This window comes from Acomys minous, assembly GCF_964271855.1.
Source record: "Acomys minous genome assembly, chromosome: 1".
NCBI classification, from domain to species: Eukaryota; Metazoa; Chordata; class Mammalia; order Rodentia; family Muridae; genus Acomys; species Acomys minous.
The window spans coordinates 88,117,930-88,141,397 of record NC_140483.1 but is presented as its reverse complement, the minus strand read 5'-3'; the positions used below and the strand labels follow the sequence as shown (position 1 = coordinate 88,141,397).

The following is a 23,468-nucleotide window of genomic DNA, read 5'->3' as shown; positions in this document are numbered from 1 at the left end:
GTTGAGCTTTGTTTTTATGGTTAAAATTTGTAAACGACTCACTCTTCTCAATGAAAAACAGGACTATTTCTTAATTTCTATAATATTCACTTACTTGGCTTTAAACAGACTTATTCAAGCAACCCTATAAATGTTGCACCATTGCTTCTGGCTCACATTTCTACCCATCAGAATCACCTCATTCCCTTCCTTCTCCTCCTCCTCCTCTTCCCTCTCCCCCCTCCTTGCTCTCTCTCTATGTATGTAGCCAAGTCTCCTGAAAACTTCTGGTCCTCCTACCTCTATTTCCCAATTACTGGGATTACAGATGTGTTATATATATATTCTAGGTTTAAAAATTATAGTTTCCAAAATGTCTTTTGGTTTAAAAAAATTTCAAACTCAGAATAATCTTCTTTGGAAGAGGAACTCAGAAATTCCTTTGTAAATACTGAGAGAGACATCCAGTGACGGCTGGAATTCAGAAAGAGAACCAAGCCGTTTTTCTCCTCCCCTGAAATGATTCTTCATGCCACTGTTCTCTCTGGTCTCGGTTTTGCTGTAAAACCCTGACATCCTATTTGCGTTAACGAGGAAAAGCTGATAGCATGGAAATGTCCTTAGAAACAGCCATTTACCTCAGGGGAGACCTCTGGAAGAGCTGGCGAGAATTGTGGTTGGCTTTTCTGATTGCTCAGGATTTGATTTCTAATACATATTTCCCATTAACGCTGGAGTCCAGCACTCCCTTTAATTTTACATCAGGGTTATTGTTTTTCTCTTTTGGAAAAAAAATGTAGTACGTGGGACAGCTTGAGAGAATGCTGGAGACTTTGCTGGGGATGGGGGAGCTGGCAAACTGAAGGTCTACAGTGCCTTTCTGGGGAAATTTTAGTTCAAGAGGCTTGGACAGAGTCTTTGCTGGGTCCCTTAATCCTTTGTGACCCCAAGGAAGATATTTAACCTGTGTAAAGCTGTTTTATATCACAGAAGGGTACAGCAACTAATGGTTCAGCCACTTATTCATTCATGTAAAGCAATTTATGGGCTTTAGAGCTGCTAGCGGACCAAGAGGAAAAACTAAGTTGCATTTTAAAAAATAATCTGTAAAATGGTAAATGAATGAATGTGAAGGCATCTTGCTAATATGTAGCTTGCCGCTAGCATTATACAATATAATTAACGTATTTTATGATTATATTATAAAATATAATACAAGCCATGTGAACAATTTTAAATATTTTCCATAGCACATTAAGAAAAGTAAAAAGAAACTAGTATAATTAATTTTAATTATGAATTTTATTTAACCCAATGCATATAGATTATCATTTCAACATATAACAAATGTAAAAATTATTAGCAGGCTGGCTAAATAGTTCAGCCGGTGAAGGCACTTGCCGCTAAGCTTGCTGACTGGGGTTCAATTCCTGGGACTCCATGGTGGAAGGAGAAAACAGACCTTGGCACACACATATATACATGGAGACATGCATGTACACAAAATATATACTTTTAAGAAATAAAAAATTTTAAACTATTAAGTTATTTAATAGCTTTTCCGTACTATGTGTAAAGATCTGATTTGCCGTTTGCATTATCAGTATATCTTGAGTCACACTTTCCACAGTTTGCAGGCTCCCATGACTAACTAAGGTCCTTTCTTCTCCGGTCCAGGTATTATGAGACAGGAAGCATCAAGCCGGGGGTGATTGGAGGATCCAAACCAAAGGTTGCCACTCCCAAAGTGGTGGAAAAAATCGCTGAGTACAAACGCCAAAATCCTACCATGTTTGCTTGGGAGATCAGGGACCGGCTGCTGGCAGAGCGAGTGTGTGACAACGACACAGTGCCCAGTGTCAGCTCCATCAACAGGTGAGGCTGAGGGTTTGGGTGGGGCTGGTGCACTGAAGGCTCTGCGTGTGCCTTCTGAAGGTCCAATTGCTCTCCTTTCAACCCTTGAGTGAGCAAAGGAGAACCTTAATGGTGCCTGCTGGACCGAGCTACCGCTCTCCTCTCTACAAGGGACAAGGGTTCTCATCCTGGGGAGAGGACACCAAGCCAAGACCCAGGCCGCTTGAGTTTTCTGAGTCAGGAGTGAATGACATCACTGAGTTCACTATCTACCTGTGTGAGGCGCTTTGTAGAAATTGTCCTGATTTTGCCTTCACAAACATCCCTGCTCCTGCCAGGGGCTCAAGGTCTGACTCAAATCAGAGGTTCCCTGGCAACAGTCCAACCTCCAGTGTGGACAGAGGTTGGACCACTATGTGTGGGAAACAAAGTCCCTTTGGGCTGGGGACATGTAACTCTTTGTTCTAGCCCTACAACTATTGAAGCGAGATCTCAGCAGATTTTTGTTGTTGTTGTTGTTTTAAATTTTGAGAGCCCAGGGCACTGACATGGGTTTTCTAATGATTCTAATGTGGATCTTCAGGGGACTAAGGAGCTCCAGAGACAGGGAGATGCCTTCTCCCTTGCACCCTCAGATCTCACCCATGGAGAGAAAAAACAAAAACAGAAATACGCTGTAGTGCCAGGCATAGCCTTTTCCGGACTTCACAACAGCATCCTTGCTTTTCTTTCTTAGGCTGGTCCAAAGTAAAAATACATTTCTAACTAGGCATAAGTGTGGTAGCACAAATGTGGTATTCTATCATCTGGGAGGCTGGGAGAACAGGAATTCTGAGACTAGCCTAGGGTAGAGAGCAAGAGCCCAATTAAAAAATAAATAAAGAAAAATAAAATACTATATAAGATGAAAATTACATTGTGGAAAATTTTTCTTTTCTTCATTTAAAAAAAAAAAAGAGACAGAGTCTCACTATGTATCTGTAGTTGGCCTGGAACTTGCTATGTGCTTGAAATGCTCCCCCTGTCTCAGCTTCCTGAGTGCTGGGGCTACAGATGTGTACCACTACACACAAAAAGGTATTTTTCTATTATAGATAATAGTGACTCACTTAAGCCTATGGTCAGGAGCTGGGTGTGTGGGTAGCAATAAGACTCATGCTAGATGCATGCCCATGTCCATCCATGCTCTCACTCACAGGGTAAAACACCGTACTGCTTAGACGGTTTGGGAGGGGTAGCACCCAGTTCGGGGGATCCCTGGAGAATGTAGAGGCAGGAACGGAAGCAATATTAGAGAAATTGGTCTGCTCTGTGGGGTAACCTTGGGCAAACACCTGGTTGAGATTTGGGGAGTTCTCAGTCTTCCCTATGTAAGGTACACACATGACGACATGGCCCATAGAATAATCTATGGCAATCACAAACTTTATTGCCTATGTGGACGGGGCCGAGGAAATGGTTTACTTAGCTGTGAGGGCTAAGGGAGACAGCACAGCCCCCAGGAGCTGAGTGCTGCTGGAAGTGTGGGCCCGAGTCTTTCCACTCCTCAAGAGAATCTAGGCACCAGGATCACCCTGTGGATGTGGATGCGCGTGCATGAAAAGCATCTAGACTTTTAAATGGGAGCATTTAATTTCCAGAATAAGCTCCTGTCTTTGCTCTTCGTGTTTCTTTGAAATAACTTACTTTCAGCTGAAATGTAGCTTTAAATTACATTTGTTTATTTATTCGTCACATTCCATCCTTGCAAAGATAGAAGTGGTTAGAGGCGTAGCAAACGCTGTGGACGGTGACCGTGAATGGGTGGCCCGGGGACCCCAGGCATGGCTGAGTCTGTGTCCAGCTAGGGCTGTGCTGCTGGAGGCTCTGGTGATGGTGACTGCAGCCATGGCTAGACTCTGGGACCTCCTGGCTGCCTTAGTCCGTAGTTGTGGCGGGCTGATTGAAGCTCCACGTGGCCTTTCTGTCTGAGGGCCTCACAGCCCGCAGGTCTGGCAGGTGCAGAGAAAGGTGATTGTGATGGGGATGAACATAGAGTCAATGGTTAAGTTGAGACCTGGTGTCCCTCCACTAGTGTCCTGTAGGCCTCTGTGAGCTGTCTCTTGTTAGGACGCCAGGAGGAGGCCATTCTTTCCCTATTTCAGAGCATCATGGCTGGCGTGCTTTGCTGTTTGCTGATCCCAGGAATCCGGAGCTCTTTCCAGGACTTCTATCCACGGCTCCTCTTGGGGACTCCTCACTGCACATTCAGTGAGAGTCCCCAAATGTGAAGAGTCTCTTCCAGTGCACCCCACCCCAATCTCACTGGAAAGCCCATGCTGTTATATATTTATTATTTTTGAGGGTTTTTTTCCCCCCAGACAGTGTTTCTCTGTGTAGCCTTGGGTGTCTTAGACTTACTTTGTAGACCAGGCTGGCTTTGAACTTACAGCGATCCGCCTGCCTCTGCCTCCCTAAGTGCTGGGTGGGATTAAAGCTATGCACCACCACGCCCGGCTTGCTTTTATTTTTTTATAGGAAGGCAGAGCCGGTTGCACTGAGAATGCTGCACCTTCAAATAACCTGCAAGTGTCAAAAGAGAGTTCATCGCTCCTGCCTAGCCAGGCTCCCACCAAGGCAATTTCTCAGTATTCTTCCACTCCACACAGCTAGTGAGAAGGCGATGTTTGCATGTATACTTACCCTGGTGGCCGCAGGCTTCTCTCTACTGCTCACCCCTAGAGGCATATGCCATCCTGCTGATCTCAGGAACCAGCTCTGGAGACAATGGTGACTCGGAGCGAAATATCACCGAAGCAATGCTATCACGCTGGTGGGAGACATTTTGGGACTGAAGCCACCTTGCTCATGTTGGACGCTATCCTGGAGAGTCGTGGATGCTAGGCAGGCCTCAGAGCTGACTGAAATGGTGGGTGGAGTGAGGGGAGGGGTCCTTTCTCTTCTTTTCCAGTTCTGCGCCTCTAAATTAGTGGCCATGTACTGGGACAGTGGAATTCCCAGGCTAGGGGAGCCAGCTCTACTTACCACCAATTGGTTGGGGTGCATATGAGAATGTGGGGCCAACATTATTGGTTCAGGTCAGGTTTTTATGGAAAAAAGCTCAAGGCTTCCACATACTTGCTATTTATTCAATAAACAGCAAAAGAAAATCTGTGCCTGGGCTGGAGGTAGCCGGGTGAATGATGGATCGTTAACTACTTTATTTACTTATTTTTGTTTTGTTTTATTGGAGTCAGGCTCACCCTGTTGTCCAGACAGGTCTCCAGCTGCCTGCACACCCACCTCAGTCTCCTGAGCGCCGGATTTGCAGGCGTGCAGCAGTATGCCAGCCTTACGTCTGCTTTTTAGCCTTAACTTAGGCAGCAAGTCTTCTGAGAAGCTTCTTCATTCCCTCTTTCTTCTTCACACAGGCGGCAGGCCCCTATGCAACTATGGGGCCACCCTGCTTAGTGCCAGATTTATGGCTTCTCGGTGTAAATGATGGCTTGCACATCTCTCCGTGTTCGTGGCAGCTTCAACAGTGTGGTTATTTCTCGCTCTCCTTTTTTTTTTTTTAGCCTTTTTAGGTGTGTGTCTGTGTGTGTGTGTGTGTGTGTGTGTGTGTGTGTGTGTGTGTGTGTGTAGAAGTTGGAACTTAAGGTCAAGTGTCATCCTCAATCAGTATTCTGCCTCATTGTTGAAGCGAAGTCTCTCAATGAAACCCAAAGCTTGCTGATAATTAGTCTAGACATTTTACAATGGGCATCCTCTTTTTGAGAGCGAGTTCCATGTAGCTCAGGCTAGCCTTGAACTTGCTGCATAGTCTAAGATGATCTTAAATTTCTGACCCTCCTCCTACCTTTACCCTGGAGTGCTGGGATCACACTCAATTCAGGTGATCCTGGAGCCTGACCACAGCGCCTTGCGGATGTGTATGCTGGGCGAGCACGATACCAAACAGCTACATTCCCAGCCTCCACCTCTCCTTTCCCAAGGCATCACAGTCAGTGACCCCTTTCAGTATTTAAGGAGGGAATGATGCCGGAATGGAATCCTTAAATGCTTATAATAGAAGGTCCTTTGGATTTTGAGTCCAAATAGCTTCCATGTCTCATACAGAGGGGACAATTTCTTTTAAATGTAGCTCAAAGCAAAGTGTTCAGGCCTGCGAACTAGGAGTCTGACCTAACCTGTGCTGTGTGACCCTGGCTGATCCCCACAGCATGCTTGGCTGCAGTCTCTTCATCCGTATTAAAGCAGAGCCTGTTAACATGCTACCCTGGGCCATGCTTATGCTCAGCAATATAGGATGGCTCTTATTTTTTACTTTAGGTATGTTCTCGCTGTGAACCCCAGGCTGACCTTGAACTCAGGATCCCTCCGCCTCAGCCTCCTGAGTGCTGGGATCACAGTTGTTCCAGGCACCTTAAGCAAATGTGAGGTGTCTGAATGCTTTGAAGTTGATCTTTTATCTCTATGGAGACAGCACAGTGGGGATGACGGCATGTGGCATTTGTTGGGCATTTGATATGGGTCAGCCATGTCTAAATAGTTTATTAATTCAGCCCTAGTAATAATAATTCTATGGGGGTAGGAATGATTTTTAGTCTCGTTTTTCAGATGAGGTAAGGAATCTCCTCCTGTCATGGGACTGGCAAACTGAAGGCTGGCTTTGAACTCTAGTGTGTTCTGTGGTCTGTGTATTTACTTCCTGCACTACAGCGGCCCATTAATGGTTCATGGCTTTTCATAATGCTTTGCCAATGATATACGGGTATTTGAAAAGAAATGCGAAAAAATACTTTGTTTTGCCTCTAGACAATTTTAATAAAGTTAGGGTTTTGTGTTGGACTTCAGTAGGAAATAGGACATATCTGTAGCTCATCTGTACATTGATTTATCTGTTACATCTTTGTAGAGACATACACAAAAATTAGATGAAGCCTGCCAAGATGGCTCGGCAGCCTCAGCAAGATGCCACTGAGTCTGACAACCTGAGTTTACCCCTTTGATCCACGTGGGGCAGGAGGGGGGAAATGGGGTGGGGAGGAGAAAATCAACTCCGGCAAGCTGTCCACTGACTCCAGCATGAGTAGGGTGGTGTGTGCATGTCAGGTAGGGCAGAGATGACGCCCCAGTGAGCTTAACAGGAGGGACCCGCTGCTTTCGTCTTTCCTGTGCAGAAGCTGGAACAGCCCCAACGGACACTTAGACACAGTGTGTGACATGTGAGGAGTTCCTGGTAGAATGCCATGTGACAAGTGCAGGATGTGAAAACTGAGTGCACAGCTTAATTCTGATTTGTGGGTGGGAAATGGTGTTTTTGAAACAGCAGCAGGAATGTGAGTATAGTATGCGTCCAATGTGAGCGCAGTTTGTTTTGTTTTGTTTTTTTGAGATGTGGTCTTGATATACAGTTCAGGTTGGCCTCAAAGTTGTCATCCTTGTGTCTCTGCTTCCCAAGTGTCTTGCCTACCCAGGCCACACCTGAAAGATATCTTCTTCACACCTACCCATGGCATTCACACAGTCTATAGTGGACCCGGGGACATAGCCCAGGGTCTGATCTTACAAGATCAGACGCCTGCTTTTGATGCCTAAGAATCCACATTCACAAAAGCTGGGTAGAGTTTTGTCAGCCACGTGATGCTGCTTGCCACCAGCCTGAGGATTTGCAAGCACGCATGCTCTCGCTCACTCACACACGCAGGCATGTGCATACACGTGAACCAGCTATGGTGGCACACACAAATCTAGCTCCATTGTAAGATACAAGCAGATCTCCAGGTTGCTAGCTTGCCAACCTACCCTGAGTTACAAGATTTATATTTTTATGAACAGTATCGTCTCTACACATACTCATGCAATGGCCACGGCCATTCACAGTACTATACAGACACACTCACATACACAGAAAGGTAAAAAGTAGTCTATAAATGAGCCGTGAGCACTCTAGTAATGAAGTAAAACTCTACCAAGTGTCTTGTGAAAGAGTAACAGTTTGAGCTGGGAGCCAAACTATGTCTAGAGAAGGCCAACATTTTATTACATTGTGTCTCATCCATTTCCGAAAAGCAGGGGAGGGAGCTTCCTTGCAGCTCCCACAGGGGCTTTTGGTTTTCTTTGTTCCCTGTTCAAAGATGTGCCGGGCCAACGGTGTCCTGGAGGCCTCTGTTTATCCTGATGGAAGTTTACCATCAAGGCTGATCCCAAACTCCTGCAGGGCATCAGAAGTTGCCAAGCTTTGGGGAAAGGGAAGCAAATGTGGTCTTTATCTCTTAAAAATGCCAGCCTTCGCACAAAACCTTTATGAAAAGTAGTTGATTACCTAAAATAATCAAGGGAGGATCTATGGGAGCTCCCTGGTTGTGCTGAGGCTACAGTGGAACAGTCTGACTCAAGGTTATGATCAGGTTTACGTTAGACTGCAGCAAAGATTCTGGAAAGGCATGCTGGGACATTCCTGGCTGCCTGGGTCCTTTCTATGAAGTTTGTCGGTTTTAACTTAGTAAAGTTTTAATTTTACAAATGTATAGTCTGTTGAACCTGCTCCCACATCCTTTGTGTTTTTGATGTAGATGACCTGGCTCCCTGCTTTGAAGTCAGGTTGATGTGTCCTTTGCTAAGGTCTGGTCAGGGAATTGGGAATCTTCAGTTTCTTAGAGACCACACTGGGAGTGATAAGTTTATAACTGGGAACTGTCTACAGAGTTTGTTAAGCAGGACCAAGTGTTTGGCCTGGAGTTTGCTTTGGATCATCTGCGTTAGCCTTTCTCTGCATTTGTTTACTGGTTTTTTGGCCAACTTTCTGGTGTTTTTTTTTTTTTTAATTTTATGTGCATTGGTGCTTAACCTGTATGTATGTTGTGTGAGGGTGTCAGATCTTGGAGTTACAGACAGTTGCAAGCTGCTGTGTGGATGCTGGGAATTGAACCTGGGTCCTCTGGAAGAGCAGACAGTGCTCTTAACCACTGAACCATCTCTCCAACACAGAGTTTTTCCTTCTTGTCATCCTTAAGCAATATGGTGAAACTTGGGGAGTAGCACTGTGGCTAAGATTCTTCCCATGGGTTGTGTCAAGCTTGCTGCTTAGGGAAGCCACGCCAAGCACTTTCTCTGGGCAGCACTTCAACCTTTCCCAGCTTTTGTGGCACACATCCTCTCCCTTGTTAATTTCCATGGTGGGTGCATTAATCTTATTTGTGAAGTCTTTAGGGCAAAGAAACCAACATGAGAGCGCTGCCAGAGGACAGACAGGTTGCCTGCTCTTCCGTCCCAGAGGTGGGGACTGAGCTCTAGGGAGGGGAAGCATCTCTGAGAAACAGGCCAACCAGGACTAGCTAGCATCACATCAGCTTATTTCTACAGAAAAAGAGGAGCTCAGCCAGGTGTGGTGGTGCACACTTGTAATCCCATCACCTAGTAGGAGAGGCAGGGAGATCAGGAGTCTAAGGGATAGCCTTGGGAACATAGGGAGCCCTGGGGCATGTGACAGAGAGAACACACACACACACACACACACACACACACATACACACACACACACACACACACACACACACTGAGGTCAGGGACTGTGGGTGAAAGCCACCCAAAGACAATCAGGGAGAAAACTCCTCAGAACTCCTAAGTCCCAGCCTGGGCTCCTGCTCTCCCACCTGACTCTGCCCCTTTCTCTTGTCTCTGCATACCTAGCTAAGCTCTCTTGTCCCCCACACTCCATGTTTGTTGCACTAGGCTTGGACTGGCTAGGGGACACACACACACACACACACACACACACACACACACACACACGCACACCACACACAACTTTGAACTTGTGTTGTTTTTTCTTCTTCCTCTCACATGCTGGGACTATGGGTGTGTCCCACCACACGCAGCTTAGCACTTGCTGGGGATGGAACCCAAGGCGTTGCTCATGCTAGGCAAGCTCTCTCTCAAGGGAGTGACACCGTAGCCTCAGCGTCTCTTTCCTTCTCAATGGTAAATAGCCATTTGTTGTTTTTTTTTTCCCCCAACTGCCTACAGGATCATTCGGACAAAAGTACAGCAGCCCCCCAACCAGCCGGTCCCAGCTTCCAGTCACAGCATAGGTAAGAACTTTTAAAAAAAATTTGAAAATCTAATGGGCTCCAAATATTCTAAAGAACTTTTAATCATTCTTATGGACAGATAATTCTGCATAAAACACTTCGCACGCGTCCTAATGCTCCTTCTTTGTCATTCTCCAAGGGCTGAACCTGGCAAATGAATTTTATAAATACTGCTAAAAGGTTTTGAATTTTACTGATTATTATGATAAATAGCTTTCACCATGAGACAGAAAATTGAAATCTAAGCCAAAAAAAATCCACTAATGGGGGTCTATAGAATGTCAGATAATTAAAGTAATAAATCAAGAAAGGGGTACTTATTCATAACATTTTCTGCATCATTAGTCAGTAAGTAGTTTTGAATGTGTTTTTTTTCCTTCTATAACCAGCCGTCTGCAATTCTTTGTGCACTTGCAGTCTTGAGTGAAGATGTAGCAAAACTTCCCAAACTTTTTTTCTCTTTTGCTCTCGCTTCGCTCTCTCGTAGTCTGCGAACTGTTGAGGGTTTCCTGTGGGGTTTCCCAGGTCCACAGGGAAAGTCGAAGTGTGACCGTGACTCACTAGGGTGGAGTCCTAATCCACCACACTCAAAAGTTTAGACTTTTTTCTTGCTTCTTCTCCAAAGAGGAGTTGAAGATGACATTTATAATCAAGACATGTTCCTTCCCCCCCCCCCCCCAAGTCAGGGTTTCTCTGTGTAGCCTTGGCTGTCCTAGACTCGATTTGTAGACCAGGCTGGCCTTGAACTCACAGCGATACGCCTGCCTCTGCCTCCCATGTGCTGGGATTAAAGGGCGTGTGCTACCACGCCCAGCTCAAGTCACTTCTCCACTTGGGACAAAAAAATACTTCTAGGTTGCTGGGAGAAAGCAGGTGACTATTTATCAAGTTTGGGTGCCATAGACCCCAAGAATTCCGCAGAACTGCATCTCAGATCCTGCCCTGTTCTAGCACATTTATCACTGCCAGTTAAACGTGTGTGTGTGTGTGTGTGTGTGTGTGTGTGTGTGTGTGTGTGTGTGATGTGTGTGTGCTTACTTGAGTAGGCCAGAAGAGGGCAGCGGATCCCTCAGAGCTGGAGTTATAGGCAATTATGAGCTATTTGATATGGGAACTGAACCCAGGTCCTCTGGAAGATTAGCAAGTGTTCTTAACCAATGAGCCGTCTCTCCAACTTCCACTGCCATTCTTTCTTTAAATAAAAACCTGGAGTTCTCATGTGATGAGAAAATTGGCAGAGGCCTGGCTTAAAGTTCCAATTCTGTCATCAGCTCACCCAGTCAAGCAGATGACTCTCTCAGCTCTGAGTACCAGTTTCCTTACTGTTGTACGGGGTGGGGGGGGGGTCACACAGGTGTTCCCTGGTGTTTCTGGTTCTCTAAGGATGGCTCTATGAATGAAGGTAAAACAGAGTCCTACCTGCCTAAAGATCATTCTTCATTCAGTGCTGCAGTTAGAAATGCTTTGCTACATCCCTGTTCTGCAGGCCCTGGGGTGTAAGACCAATGCCAGACAAAAAGTCCTTTTCTTAAGGGTTTCTGGTCCTGTAGGAAAATGTGGAGAGAGAGAGAGAGAGAGAGAGAGAGAGAGAGAGAGAGAGAGAGAGACAGAGAGACAGAGAGAGAGACAGAGAGAGAGACAGAGAGAGAGACAGAGAGAGAGACACACACACACAGAGAGAGAGAGAGACCGACAGACAGACAGACACAGGCAGAGACAGAGAGACAGAGGGACACATACACAGAGAGAACCAACAACAAAGCAAAACAAACAAAAAACAAAGCAAAACAAAAACCCAACCCCAGGAAACAGGTCTGGGTGGATAGCAGGAGAGTGGCAGCCTGAAGAGGTTTTCCTTGGTGGGGTGAGAGGGTGTTTGTGGCTGAGATTTCACTTATGGCTTTAACTTTTTCAGTGCATGTAGCATGAAGAAAGTAAAACTATCTCTCAGCAGTGTTAGAGGAATAACTCCACAGTAACTCAGGGGAGTGATACGTTTTGCCCTAGCAATGTCTACTAACACTGCATACAGCCTCATATAGATAGTTTCTAGACTCATTGAGCACTGAGGACACTAGAGCCCAGAGGCTAGTGACTAGTTTAAAGTCATGTGTGAAGTCAGAACTGGAACCTGGGTTCCCTGTGCCCAGTGTGACTGCAGAAAGCAAGTGTCGTTGGCTCTGCCAGTGACACAGCCATAACCGTCTTCCATGTGGCTGTTGTTTGAAGCGCCAAATGATCTCTTTATTTCTTTGTACTTTTCACCTCAATACAGAAGAGGGTGTGGGATTTCCATAAATCTGTTTTGAGGAACTTTTTCTGGTGAAGGGAAGGAGAAGTTAGCAATTTCTGCTTTGGTGTCTCTTAAGGAAGATCTAAAATCAAGCTCAAGTGTGAGCAGGAAGGCACTGTCCCCTCTAGAGCTGCCGAGCCGGGTGCTGTCTCTGCCCCAAGGAAAGTGACTTATCACTCTCAGCCACGTCCTGCTCTGCACAGTAAAGGCTCTACTTGCCTCCAGCTCCTTGCTCGTGGGGAGGTGTGCAGGAGTGCTCTGCTGGTTTTCATGAACGGAGGAAGAGCCCCCACATCTCACAAGTGGAAATCAAGCCATCCAAGGTCCCCTGGATTCTAAACTATGAGTCACTGTGAAACTTGCTGAAGTCCTCGCCCGTCCTGACTCTTAGGGATTTAGGGGTCCTGACTACAAGAAGTCACCACCTCTGTTTTCACTGCTAGGAAGGGAAAGTTTAGACCTGAGGCTAAGTGCGGGGCTGCTTAGCCAGATCACTTTGAAACCACTTCACCTTGTGTAACTAACGGTGCTTGTTTGACAAACAGAAGCAATCAGTAGTACCCTGAGCTGCTGCAAGGATCAGGGGAGGAACACAGTACCAGTGGGAGACACGTTATCATTCTCCAGTATTCATCAATACTTTTTATTACACTTTAGTGTGTGTGTGTGTGTGTGTGTGTGTGTGTGTGTGTGTGTGTGTGTATCTGAGTCTGAATGTATGTGTGTATGAATATAAGCAGAGATTGAACATGACTCAGGAATGCATCTAAGTGTCTTCCCCACCCTGTCCTCTGTCTCCTTCACCCTTGGACTAGCTGAGATCTTAGCGAATTCCCTTCATCGTCTGTGCTTGTATCTCTTTCTGATCGGTCAGGGCAGGTAGCCTTGACCTGGCTCTTTCCCTTCTGTGGCAGTTGTACCCAGCCCAGTGTATCTAGTGAGCATCTTTGTGACAGGCCGGCTCCCCTCTCCTTCTACAGTGTCTACAGGCTCCGTGACACAGGTGTCGTCGGTGAGCACAGACTCTGCGGGCTCCTCGTACTCCATCAGTGGCATCCTGGGCATCACGTCCCCCAGTGCCGACACCAACAAGCGCAAGAGGGATGAAGGTAAGAGACAGCTGTGCATCCTTGTCATGGATGGACCAAATAGGGTCTGCGAAGGGCACTCATGGAGGGTACAAACCAAAGTGCCGGATCAACACCCTGACCTGCGGAGGACCAGAGTTCCCAAGGCCCTGTCCTTTCCTCTCAGATAAGGAAGATGGAGAGCCACCTGACTAGGACTCTTTTGTTGCTGGTCTCTTCCCATCTTCACTCCTTGGGTGAGAAAAGCCATTGTGGCCTTGTGCTTTGCAGCCTGTAAGAGAATCCTGAGACCGATGTGGTACCCAGGGCTGCTGTGTGTAGAAGGTCCTAGCTCAGCACCAGTGTCTCCTTTGTGTGTTTTGGAGGCAGGAGAGTGGTTAGGCAGGGCAGCTGTTGCTTTGTTCTGCAGTGAGGGGAACACATTGGGAAAACAGGACAGGCACTGGAAATACTCCTCTGTGGAGAAAGTGATGATGGAGTGTGGAGGGAAAGAAGGGACCATCTCATTTTTGCCCTTGGCACTGAAAGGAAGGAGCGTTGGGGCCTCCTGGGGGGCTACAAAAATGACAACTTTCTCCTGTGCTACCTGAACACTTGGAACATACCACCTCTGTGTGGGGCACATGCTACAGTAACTGCCTGCTCTCCTTGCACTTGGTGAGCCACTGGCACTGGTTGGCATTAGCCAGTGTGAGAGGAGAAATGACCCCCTGGGAGTCTGTAAAACCTTAGTCCAAAAATGTGCGTGCATGCATGTGTGCATGTGTGCGAGGGTGTCTGTGTCTGTGTGTAAGCCATGGAGCTGTGGTTCAGGGCTGGGGAGCAGAGTGATAGAAAATTTGATTTAATTATCTATTTGTTGCCACAGTTCTTCCTCAGCGTCATATCAAGGATATATGCTCTCATGGATATATGCCTTAACGACACAAGATCTATAACCCAAAAATTTATTCAGCCCAGTGGTGGATTGGCCTGGAGTCTGTGTGCCCTGGGCACCGGAGATGGGCCTGGAGCCCCCCTGTGTGGTGGTAGGCCAAGTTGGCGTGATCCACGGCTCTCAGAGTGTGCCTTGCCTCCTCCCCTGCTCCCATACTTTGGAACAGATGTCAGAAGTCTTTAACTCAGTGGGTTGCTGGGCCATCTTGCTGCGGGAGGCAGTGGGCTCGCCATCTCTGTTGGTTTATGGAGTGGATGGTGTCATCTTTTCTCTCCGTGTCACCTGGACTCTAAGCAGATGTGCTAAGCTGGTGTCTGGCTGTGTTTGATCACAATGGAGGACTGGGTTATAGATATCTCCTTTGCAATTAAAAAAACTCAGGCAGAGATTTTTGGAGAAAGAAGAAAAAAAAATCTAGTTTAATGTTTATTAACACGGATTCTGGTGAGGGAGGGCATGGTGCTAGGGAGACTCGTTGGTTCACTGTCTTGGATCAGAAGAGGCAGTTTGGACACAGTAGATCAGACGGTGCCTGGTGATCCTGAAGGTTCTGTTGATGAGCTTATTTACTGAGTATGGTGGCTGCTCAGTAGTTAATTTAATTTAAATATATTTATTTATTTATTTATTTATTTATTTATTTATTATTTATGGGTAGAGGTGAACAGATGCCATCATGTACATGAGAGATCAGAGGACAACTTTCAGGAGTTGGGATGTGGTGGCACATGCCTATAATCCTAGTGCTTGGGAGGCTGACACAGGAACATCATGAGCCCAGAGTCAGCCTGGGTTATATGGTGAGGGCCTGTCTCAAAGACAGCAAAAACAAAACAAGAATGTTCAGAAGTGGATGCAGGGCTGGATGCTGAAACCTTTGGTAGAGTCTTGAACCCTAAGACGACTTGGGGTGAAATTTCAGTCCACGGTACGGAGGCTAAGATAGAAAGACTTGATAGTCTCGGAAGTTTAATAGGGCTGGGAGGAGTGGGCGGGGAGGGCCTGTGCAGCTGAGTGAAGCCTCTCAAAGCTGCCCTGCTATTGGGGGACACTGCCCAGGATTCCACATCCTTTCTTCTCCTCCTTCTGTATTCCTATGAACCCTTGCATTGGCCCAAAGAGAAGTGAAGGGGCAGAGCCAGCACCCTCACTTTATCTGAGAAGGTAACCAAGGTTTCAGCATGCTCTGTGACATGGACAGTCACAAGGGAAGTAAAGGACCTGAGGAGCCCTGAGGTCTCACCCCCTGGCATTATCTGGAGGCTTGTCACTGGCCTGATTCTCCAGAGAGGAGCTGTGTGTGTGTGGGGGGGGGGAGTGGGGGAGGGGGAATCTGCCTGTGGCAGGGTAGAGCGTTTGGTGGGTATGAAAAAGAGTGGCAGGCGACAGAGCATGGCTAGTAGGTTGGATGCTGTTAAGGGTGTGGTGAGGTCAGGCATTTGAGTGCAGAGAGAGGGGGGAGAGGGAGAGAGAATATGACCCGGTAACCAGGGCAACACAGAGAATGACTGGGCATGGCAGGGGCATCACACTGTGGATATGGAAGGTGCTGGTCTCTAGAATGGTAAGCAGGAAGTCTCAGCAGGAAAAGAGTACTCAAGGGTCAGGAGGAAGACAACCGTGTTATCTTGCTCCACATCTTCACGATGTAACTGAGGCTTCCCTGTGGGGTCCTTCACCCAGCTCCCTGGTACACCAGCATCTCCAGCTTGGGCTTGGGATTTGCTCTGTGGGCATTTCCTGCTCAGACCTCAGGGTCGGGGAGGCAGTGATGGCATACAACCTCATGCAGAGGGCAGGCTAGGAGGTCAAGACTAACAGCCCCGAGTCCCTCCAAAGGCTAGTGTGTGAGGTGACACCTCCCTGGGGGTGTGGTGAGCAAGGCAGAGAGGGGCCTGTTTTGATCCAAAGGGTCTAGGTATGCTCTTCTCGGGAGATGCATCAGAGGGCTAAGGAGAGAGAACACGCCAGTCAAACAAGAGAGTGTGTCTAGTGTGGGACGCCAGTGAGCACACGCAGAGACAGGTCAGCTTTAGGACTTGCACAGGAGAGAGGTGGCAAACATGTTGGGGTGGCTCAGGACTGACTGTAGCCCCTGATAGTTTAGTTTGAAAACAGAATGGCTTTAGAGGCTCAGGAACCGCTTTGCTGAATGTGGGTGTGGAAATAATGTGCCCACCAGCTATGCTTAGAAGCAGAACAAAATCCACGTGTGTGCTTGACCACTTTCTGGAGATCAAAGAGTAGCAAGAAGGACAACAGGGGTTGAGGTCTCCTCTCCTCCTAGCACTGGAAGGTGGGGCTGAATTCAAGGCCAGACTGGCTACACAGCAAGACTGTCTCAAAAGAGTAAGACGAAAGCTGTGGGGTGGAAACACAGGGGGAGGTCAGCCTCAGACTACATAGTCAACCAACACCACCCCCAAACCAATAATGAGTAAAAAGAGAAAGAAATGAAATTAGGGGCTGAGGAGATAGCTTGGTTGGTAAAGGAGTTGACACACAAGCGTACATGAGAACACGGGTTTGGACCCCTTGCACCCTAAAGAGCTGTTGAAATATGGTGTGCATTTAACATGCACAACACACTTCACTTTGGATGCCAAGTATCTGAAACCTCAAATCAAATGCTGTCAATCCTCTTAAAACAATGAAATTTTGTTAGGAGGGCGATTATTTTGTGTGGCTTCTCTTTTTTAAACAAATTTTTGCTGTTTATTTTAAGTGGATTAATTATTGCTACTGTTGTGTTTGTGTTCTCTGTGCTAGGTCATGCACATGTCACAGGGTCACATGGTGTTTAAAGGACAACTTTGTGGAGCTTGTTTTTCTGTCCTGCTTTTATGTGGGTTTTTGGTAGAATTTATGTCATCAAGTTTGAGCCATAGGCACTTTATCCCTTTGAGTTGCCTCACCAACCTGGTTTCTGTTTTTACATTGTGAGTGAATTGAAATGAAATGAAATTTGAAAATTTAGACAAATGTGGTTGGTGGGACATGCCTCCAATCTCAGCACTTGGTGGATTGATGTGGGAGTCTGGACGCAGCCTGGGTTGTACAGTGAGTTCGAGGCCAGCCTAAGATACGCAGTAACACTGTTTCTCAGTTGCACTAGCCATATCTCCAGTGTTTATCTATCATAGTAGGCTAATGGCTACTGCATTGACCAATTTGGAGCACATAGTAAGTGCTTAATAAATGCTTACTGGTAGAATGGGTCACTCACGTGCCTTTAGAGAACTCCTAACTAATGAGGAAAGCAAATGGTGTCTCTGGTATCTTCGGTCATGGGACTGATGTTTAGCAGGTCGGGGCCTCCACAGAAAACCCTAATTGAGTAGAGTCCTGGAGCTACAACTCAAAGCTCAAGTGAACAGTTCTAGGGCCGAGGCAGCAGCATCGGTCCTGTGGATTCTGAACACAGAACCGGGGTGGTTAAAGGGGGCTAGACCAGACAGCAGGTAGCCTATCGTGCAGTTTCCACACACAAGCCAGACTGGACCATGGATTGGAGTATCGTCTTGAAATGTAGTGAGTTCCCCATCACTAGAGGTATGAGCAAGCTTGGACAAAAGAGTGAGAGAAGGCATCTGTCTTGGTCACTGTGGCATTTGGAGGCTGTGACAGCTGAGGCAGCTGGTGCTTCTGTGACATGCAGAGTGTGAAGCAGTCTTCTATTCACTCCCCCTTTGCTGCCTTGCCTGGCTCTGAATCTGCCTTTCATGTGATGGAACTGGATAAAGACCCTCACCCGTTGCTCACAGAGATGCCCCAGAGTCCTGGGGAGAAGGCCTGGACTGTCAGCTTAGGAGTTGGACCTTGTGGAGAGGCAGCCTGGTCCCCTGGTCTCACCTGTGACCTTTCATGGGGAAAGCTGTGGTCCTGAGACTCTGCTGGGCCTAAGGTTCAGTGCCCCAGGTGGAGCCTCCATCTCCGGAAGCCCCAAGGGAGCTGCTGGCAGGCTGGACTTGGGAGGACCAGGCAGGGCTGTGCATAGCAGCTGCGGGTGAAAGGACAGCCCCTGTGCTGCTTCCTGGAACTTTGATCTCCAGCGAGGCCTTCTTCTGCCTTCTTCCTGGTCCCATTCAGATCCCCTCGACCTTCCCTCCCCGCCTCCCCTGAGTTTGAAAGGCCTTGGATATAGGAGGTCAGTGGAATAAGAACCTTTTCACCAGCTCAGAAAGGCAAAAGCTCCAGCACCTGTGTTGATGCTGGACCAGAAGCTTCTGACAAGCCAGCCAGGGCACACTGCAAACAGGCTGCTGCCCAGGAAGGACAGCCAGGACCTTGAGGTGCTAGTCTGTTAGAATAATGCCACGTTCAGTGTGACCCTGTTGTGAGGTCATTGGCTTCGGGCTTCTTTCAGAACTGTCTCTTCCCATTGCTGGGGTGTTTCGCATCTCTAGTGTGCCTTTTGTTTGGGAGTGCCTCTCATGTTGGCTTCTCCTAGTTCTGTGTGCTTCCTGCTTCCTATTAGTTACTCACCCCACGCACTTTCTTTTCTATTCTGTTTATTTTTCACACTCTCTTTATTACCAACCTTGACTTCTGTCATTTGGTCAGAGGCCCCCCAGCTCAGCCCTGCCTAGAAAATCCCTGTAGGACTGTGCTGTGAAGGGAGACAGAGGACTGGGCTCAGTACTGAAGCCATGGGTTGGTGAGCTCTGGTTTCTCTGTCTTTCTGGACATATTTCCTGCACTCTGGGCAGAGGATGGAGCAGAGTAGGGGAACTAATTGTCAGATTTCCCAGAAGAAATGGGCATGGGCGTAGCCAGGGCTGTTTTATCAGGAGTTAGTGGCAGACCTTGCCCGTAAATCTTGCCCCAAGCTTTCACAAGCCTATGATCTCAGGGGAGCCCTGTCTCCCAGAGATGCTGAGGCTGTGACATGGGTTGTGGGGACATTCTAGGCCAGAGGTGGAATGGTCTGAGGACTTCGTGTGCTGAGATCTTGGGCAAGTAACCTGGTCTCTGGACCTGTATTCTGTCATTTGGAAAGGACAGGTGGCAAGAGCCTTGTGGATTATCATGAGGTTAAAAGGAAGTGGCTTCCGGAGGGGTTTAAATACATGCTAAATAAATGGCCACTAGGGACTGGGAGGTGAGGCCAGGCTCAGGGCATGGTAGCAGGCTCAGCCACAGCTCAAGCTGTTTGGCAGCTGAAACTCACAGGCCTGCCGGCCACCAGGCCACCACCGCTTTCCTGTTTATAACAGTCAGGGCTTGGGGGTTGGGGGGGCTACTGAAGGAATGGGAGGAGGACTGGAGGACAAGCTGGGGGAGCCTATGGGCATCTGGGCTGAACAACAGTGCCCCCAGGTGTCGGTTGCAAAACCAGAGGCCACTCCATGTCCTTTTTCTTTTCCTTCAGGACCCCAGTTTCTTACTCTCCATCAGAGGAGGGGAAAAAAAAAACAAGGTCCCAGCAAGCCTCAGTTTTCCATGGAGAGAGGTGCGGAGTACACACCAGATGGTGTCCTCTGGGGAAGGGGACAAAAGCAGAGCGCCTGGGGCTGGAGGGCTGGGTGTCTCCAGGGGTCTCCAGCTCATGTCAGGGAGAGCAGCTAGGAGGTTATGGTATGTCCCCGACCTCCACCCCCCACCCCCACCCCTAAGGTCATCATGCAGACAAGAAATGAGGCTGGGATGGAAGAAGAGTCCAAGTGGGTCAGATGGGAAAACCTAGAAGATCTGATTCTCAGAAAAGTCTTGATATCTATCCTCTGTGGTCCTTACTGTGAAGAGCCATTGTGACCTTACCCATAAGGTACCGGATTGTGGCATTAAGAGCTCCTCCACTGAGTTTCAGGGACACTTCACCATGAGCTCTGACCTCCCAACTGTGGCTTCCTTCCTATTTCCCCTCTCACTGCTTGGCACTTCCAGGCCACTAGTGTTCTCTGCCATCACGCAGCAGCACCCTCCATCTGGCAGAGCCTGCTCAAGAAGCTGCTTAGCCAAGCTGTCTGGGTTGTCTATAGCCAGCTCACTCCCTTATGTGGCCCAGTGCTGGCCCCTCTGACCTTCACAACTCTCTAAGCCCATGGATGCTTCCAGGGTCAGTATGAAGCCCTGGAAAGCAACAAACTTGGCCTATAAGGAGGCACCCACCCTCACAGTAGCTTTTAGAGGGCACGCAGGTTGTTGCTGCCGTTTTGTTGTGGCACCTGTAGGAACTTTTCTGACCCTGTGGGGCGTGTTCTGTACCCTCATCTAGATGGCCTCTTCTCTGGATTCTCTTGTTGTCAAGGCAAGAACCATGACAAAGGTCCTCACTTGCTGCTAGGTGGCAGTGGGCTGGCTGGAGGTCATGATTTCATCCAGGGTGAAGTCAGATCTGGGATTCTGGGTGGTGGCCACCCTTTGGGTTTCTGGGTGGCTGCTCTCAGCCTGCTCTAGCACCTCAGCTGTGCTAGTTACTAAACCCCAAGAACCTAGAATCTGAGCCTGGGCCCTAGAGATAGGAGTTCTGTCTAGTCCAAGGCCATGGGTGGCAGGTCCCAGGAGCAGCAATGTATGCTTGTATGCAAGCATGTGCACCCTTGTGTTCAGGGGTGTGGGCAGTCCAGCACAGGTCAGAAGTGGGTGGTTTGGGAAGTCTGAGGGCCAAGGAAGCACGGTGCAGATGCCCAGAACAGTGTGGCTGACATCATGTGAGTTATACTCCCCAGGGCATGAAGCCCTGGCATCACCCAAGGACATGTAGGAGCCACAGAGGTGCGAAGGACCGAATGTCTAGTTCCAAGTCTGTTTGGCTGCTCTTCCTTGTCCAGCTGTTGAAGCCACAAGCACGTCAGCTGAGACCCATGCAGCCAACTGCAAGGGGCTCCTGAGTGAGGCATCCAGGTGGTCTCCTGTGGGCCTTCATGGGCCTTTCCCCTCAGGCTTGGGTCCTGTCCCATGGGTTGAGGGGGCCAGGTTTCAGTTCCTCCCAGCTCAGGTCCCTTGGTTTCAGTTTGATTCAATGAGGGGGAGCCTGCGTGGGAGCCAGAGCCACCAACCACCCCCAATCCCCCACTGTTTACATACCTGCTTAGCTGAAGCCTGTTGTATTCCCCCAGACCCTAGCTCCCATCCACTGAATTTGTGTTAAGGGGAGCCTAGGGATATGACAAGCAGCTCTCAAATTTTGGGTATTGGGACCGCTTTAGATTTAAAAATTAAGAACTAATTAACTTATTGGGCTAATTAAAGTGGGTAAAATTAAGTTATTTATTAATTTATTAAAACAGTAACAAACGAGTAACACATTATTTTGCAATAAGTGCTGTTTTCTAAACTGACAATTTGGCGGGAGTGGTACTGTTTACACCTGCGCAAGTTTCTGCAGTGTATGGTTTGACAGGCAATCACTAGAGCCACAAGGATGCCCCTGTACTCACTGTCATAGTGTCACACACCCTAGCCTCTGGAAAACTCCACTGTTTGAGTGAAGGCAAATGACACTGTGACATTGGAGTGGAAATAGTTCTACCCTCACAGCCCCCTGAAGGTTTGGGAACCCTCTGGGCCTCCAGACTACACCTTGGGGGTTCGTGCCTGTCATACAGACAGGAAGAGCAGCGATGTGGCTTGATTTAGTGTCTCTCGTTCATGACTGGGAGTGAGTGGCCGGACACCCGGGCTTCGGTGATCCTCTCACACAGTGGATGTGTAGTTTTGGACTCTTCTCTCAGGCTCTGGCTTCCACAGAGACGTGTGGCCACTAAGTTGTTCATATTTCCAGCAGAGTGTTCACAGGCTTGGAGGTCTAACTTCCCTCCAGCTTGCTTCCTTCCGGGCTCCCTCAGAGCTGGGGACCGACCCACCCATCCCCTCTCCCAGTTCAGTTCTGCACTAGCTTGCAGGCTCTCCCCTGGGTATATTTTTGGTGGGAGAAAATTCAGCCATGATATTGATTGGGAATGAAATATAATAAAATAAGAAAGTGCCTTTAGTATTTATCTTGACACCCGGTACTAGACGAAAAGCAGATCTGAAAGGAGATTTTTTTTTGCTCTGATTACATACGGGCTTCTGGGTATTTCTAGAATGGCGGGGGTGGGGGGAGTGACTCACATGCATGTGTGTGCACAACGTGTGCTTGGGCATACGTCTAATTCCACTTAGACACAGTCTGCATTTCACTGGCATACATTTCATTTGCTGGAGAGAAAGGGCTCATCCTGAGGGAAGCTGAGGTGTGCCATGGAAGGAAGATGCACTAAAATAAGTTAGAAAAGAGATAATGGTGTGAGAGACATTGCTTGTAGTAGAGATCAGGTGAGCTGTGAGCAAACAGAGAGAGGTGTGGCCCCTTGGGGAAAGGGATTGAGGAGGGATTGGGAGTTCCCAGCACCAACCACCAGGTGGCACCATTGACCCAGGACAGCTTAGTTGCTGTCTAGGGTACCAAGGCAGTAGGTACTGGCCATTTGTGAATTGGTAGGCTTGTTCCTGGGCCAGAGGGTCATACTGGGGTAGGCTGACCACTTATCTGAGTAGTCTCACGTCTCTGCTGGAGGGGAAGCTGTTGGAATAACTCCCATCTTTTTTCTTACCTCGTGGCCCAGACGGCATGACACAAACCTAAGAATTCCCAGGTCTACCCTGAGCCTTTACTTGATGCGTGATCTTGGGCAAGTCACTGCTTTCTGAGTCTTACTTCCCTCACGTTAAATGAGCATCTGGACCTTAAGGCCTGCATATTTGGTGGTGTGTTTCAGGGGCAATGCTGGTGTTGGAGTTCCATTCTGGCTCTTTCTTTTTCTTTCTTTCTTTTTTTTTTTTAAGCTGTATGACTGTGGGCGTGTCACTTCTCATAGGAAATGTATTTCAGCAAATCTTGTGCTGGTTTTTAAATAAAATGTCCGATTGGAAAAATGCTTTGGGTTGCAGGGGAGAGGAAGGGTGTGTCCTTAGGGACTGTCGGGCAGGGCTCTCATTGTCCTCTCTCCTCAGGCTTGTAAACACAGAAGGCGGCTTTTGGTAGATGTCTGCTTGAAGACTCTGTGTCTCTGTCTCAACTGCTTCCTCAGCCTCCTTGTTTCTTTCCATCGCCACTGCTACTGCACTAGTCCAAACATTCTCTCCTCTCCTTTTGGACTGTTGCTATGGCTCCTCACTGGTCTCTGCCTCCTGATTTCTCCAAAGGGTCACATGGCATGCCTCCTCTGCAATGCCATTCTGATCCCTGGTCCACAGAGGAGTTTTTAACGGTTCACGTTGACACACTGCCCTCCACAGCTCTTGGGACTTCTTAG

The 23,468-nt window shown here is 47.9% G+C and overlaps 1 protein-coding gene across 6 annotated transcripts in view; it reads left to right on the top strand.

Moving 5' to 3' along the window:
* PAX5 (paired box 5) overlaps positions 1-23,468 on the top strand; it is a 185,707-nt gene that overhangs the window by 17,188 nt on the left and 145,051 nt on the right. For all 6 annotated transcript variants that reach the window (XM_084778246.1, XM_084778244.1, XM_084778242.1 and 3 more), the window contains 3 exons: positions 1,657-1,854; positions 9,844-9,908; positions 13,182-13,310. In XM_084778246.1, the coding sequence (XP_084634372.1) occupies positions 1,769-1,854; positions 9,844-9,908; positions 13,182-13,310 (280 nt within the window). In that variant the 5' untranslated portion in view covers positions 1,657-1,768. The remainder of the gene's footprint in view (positions 1-1,656; positions 1,855-9,843; positions 9,909-13,181; positions 13,311-23,468) is intronic.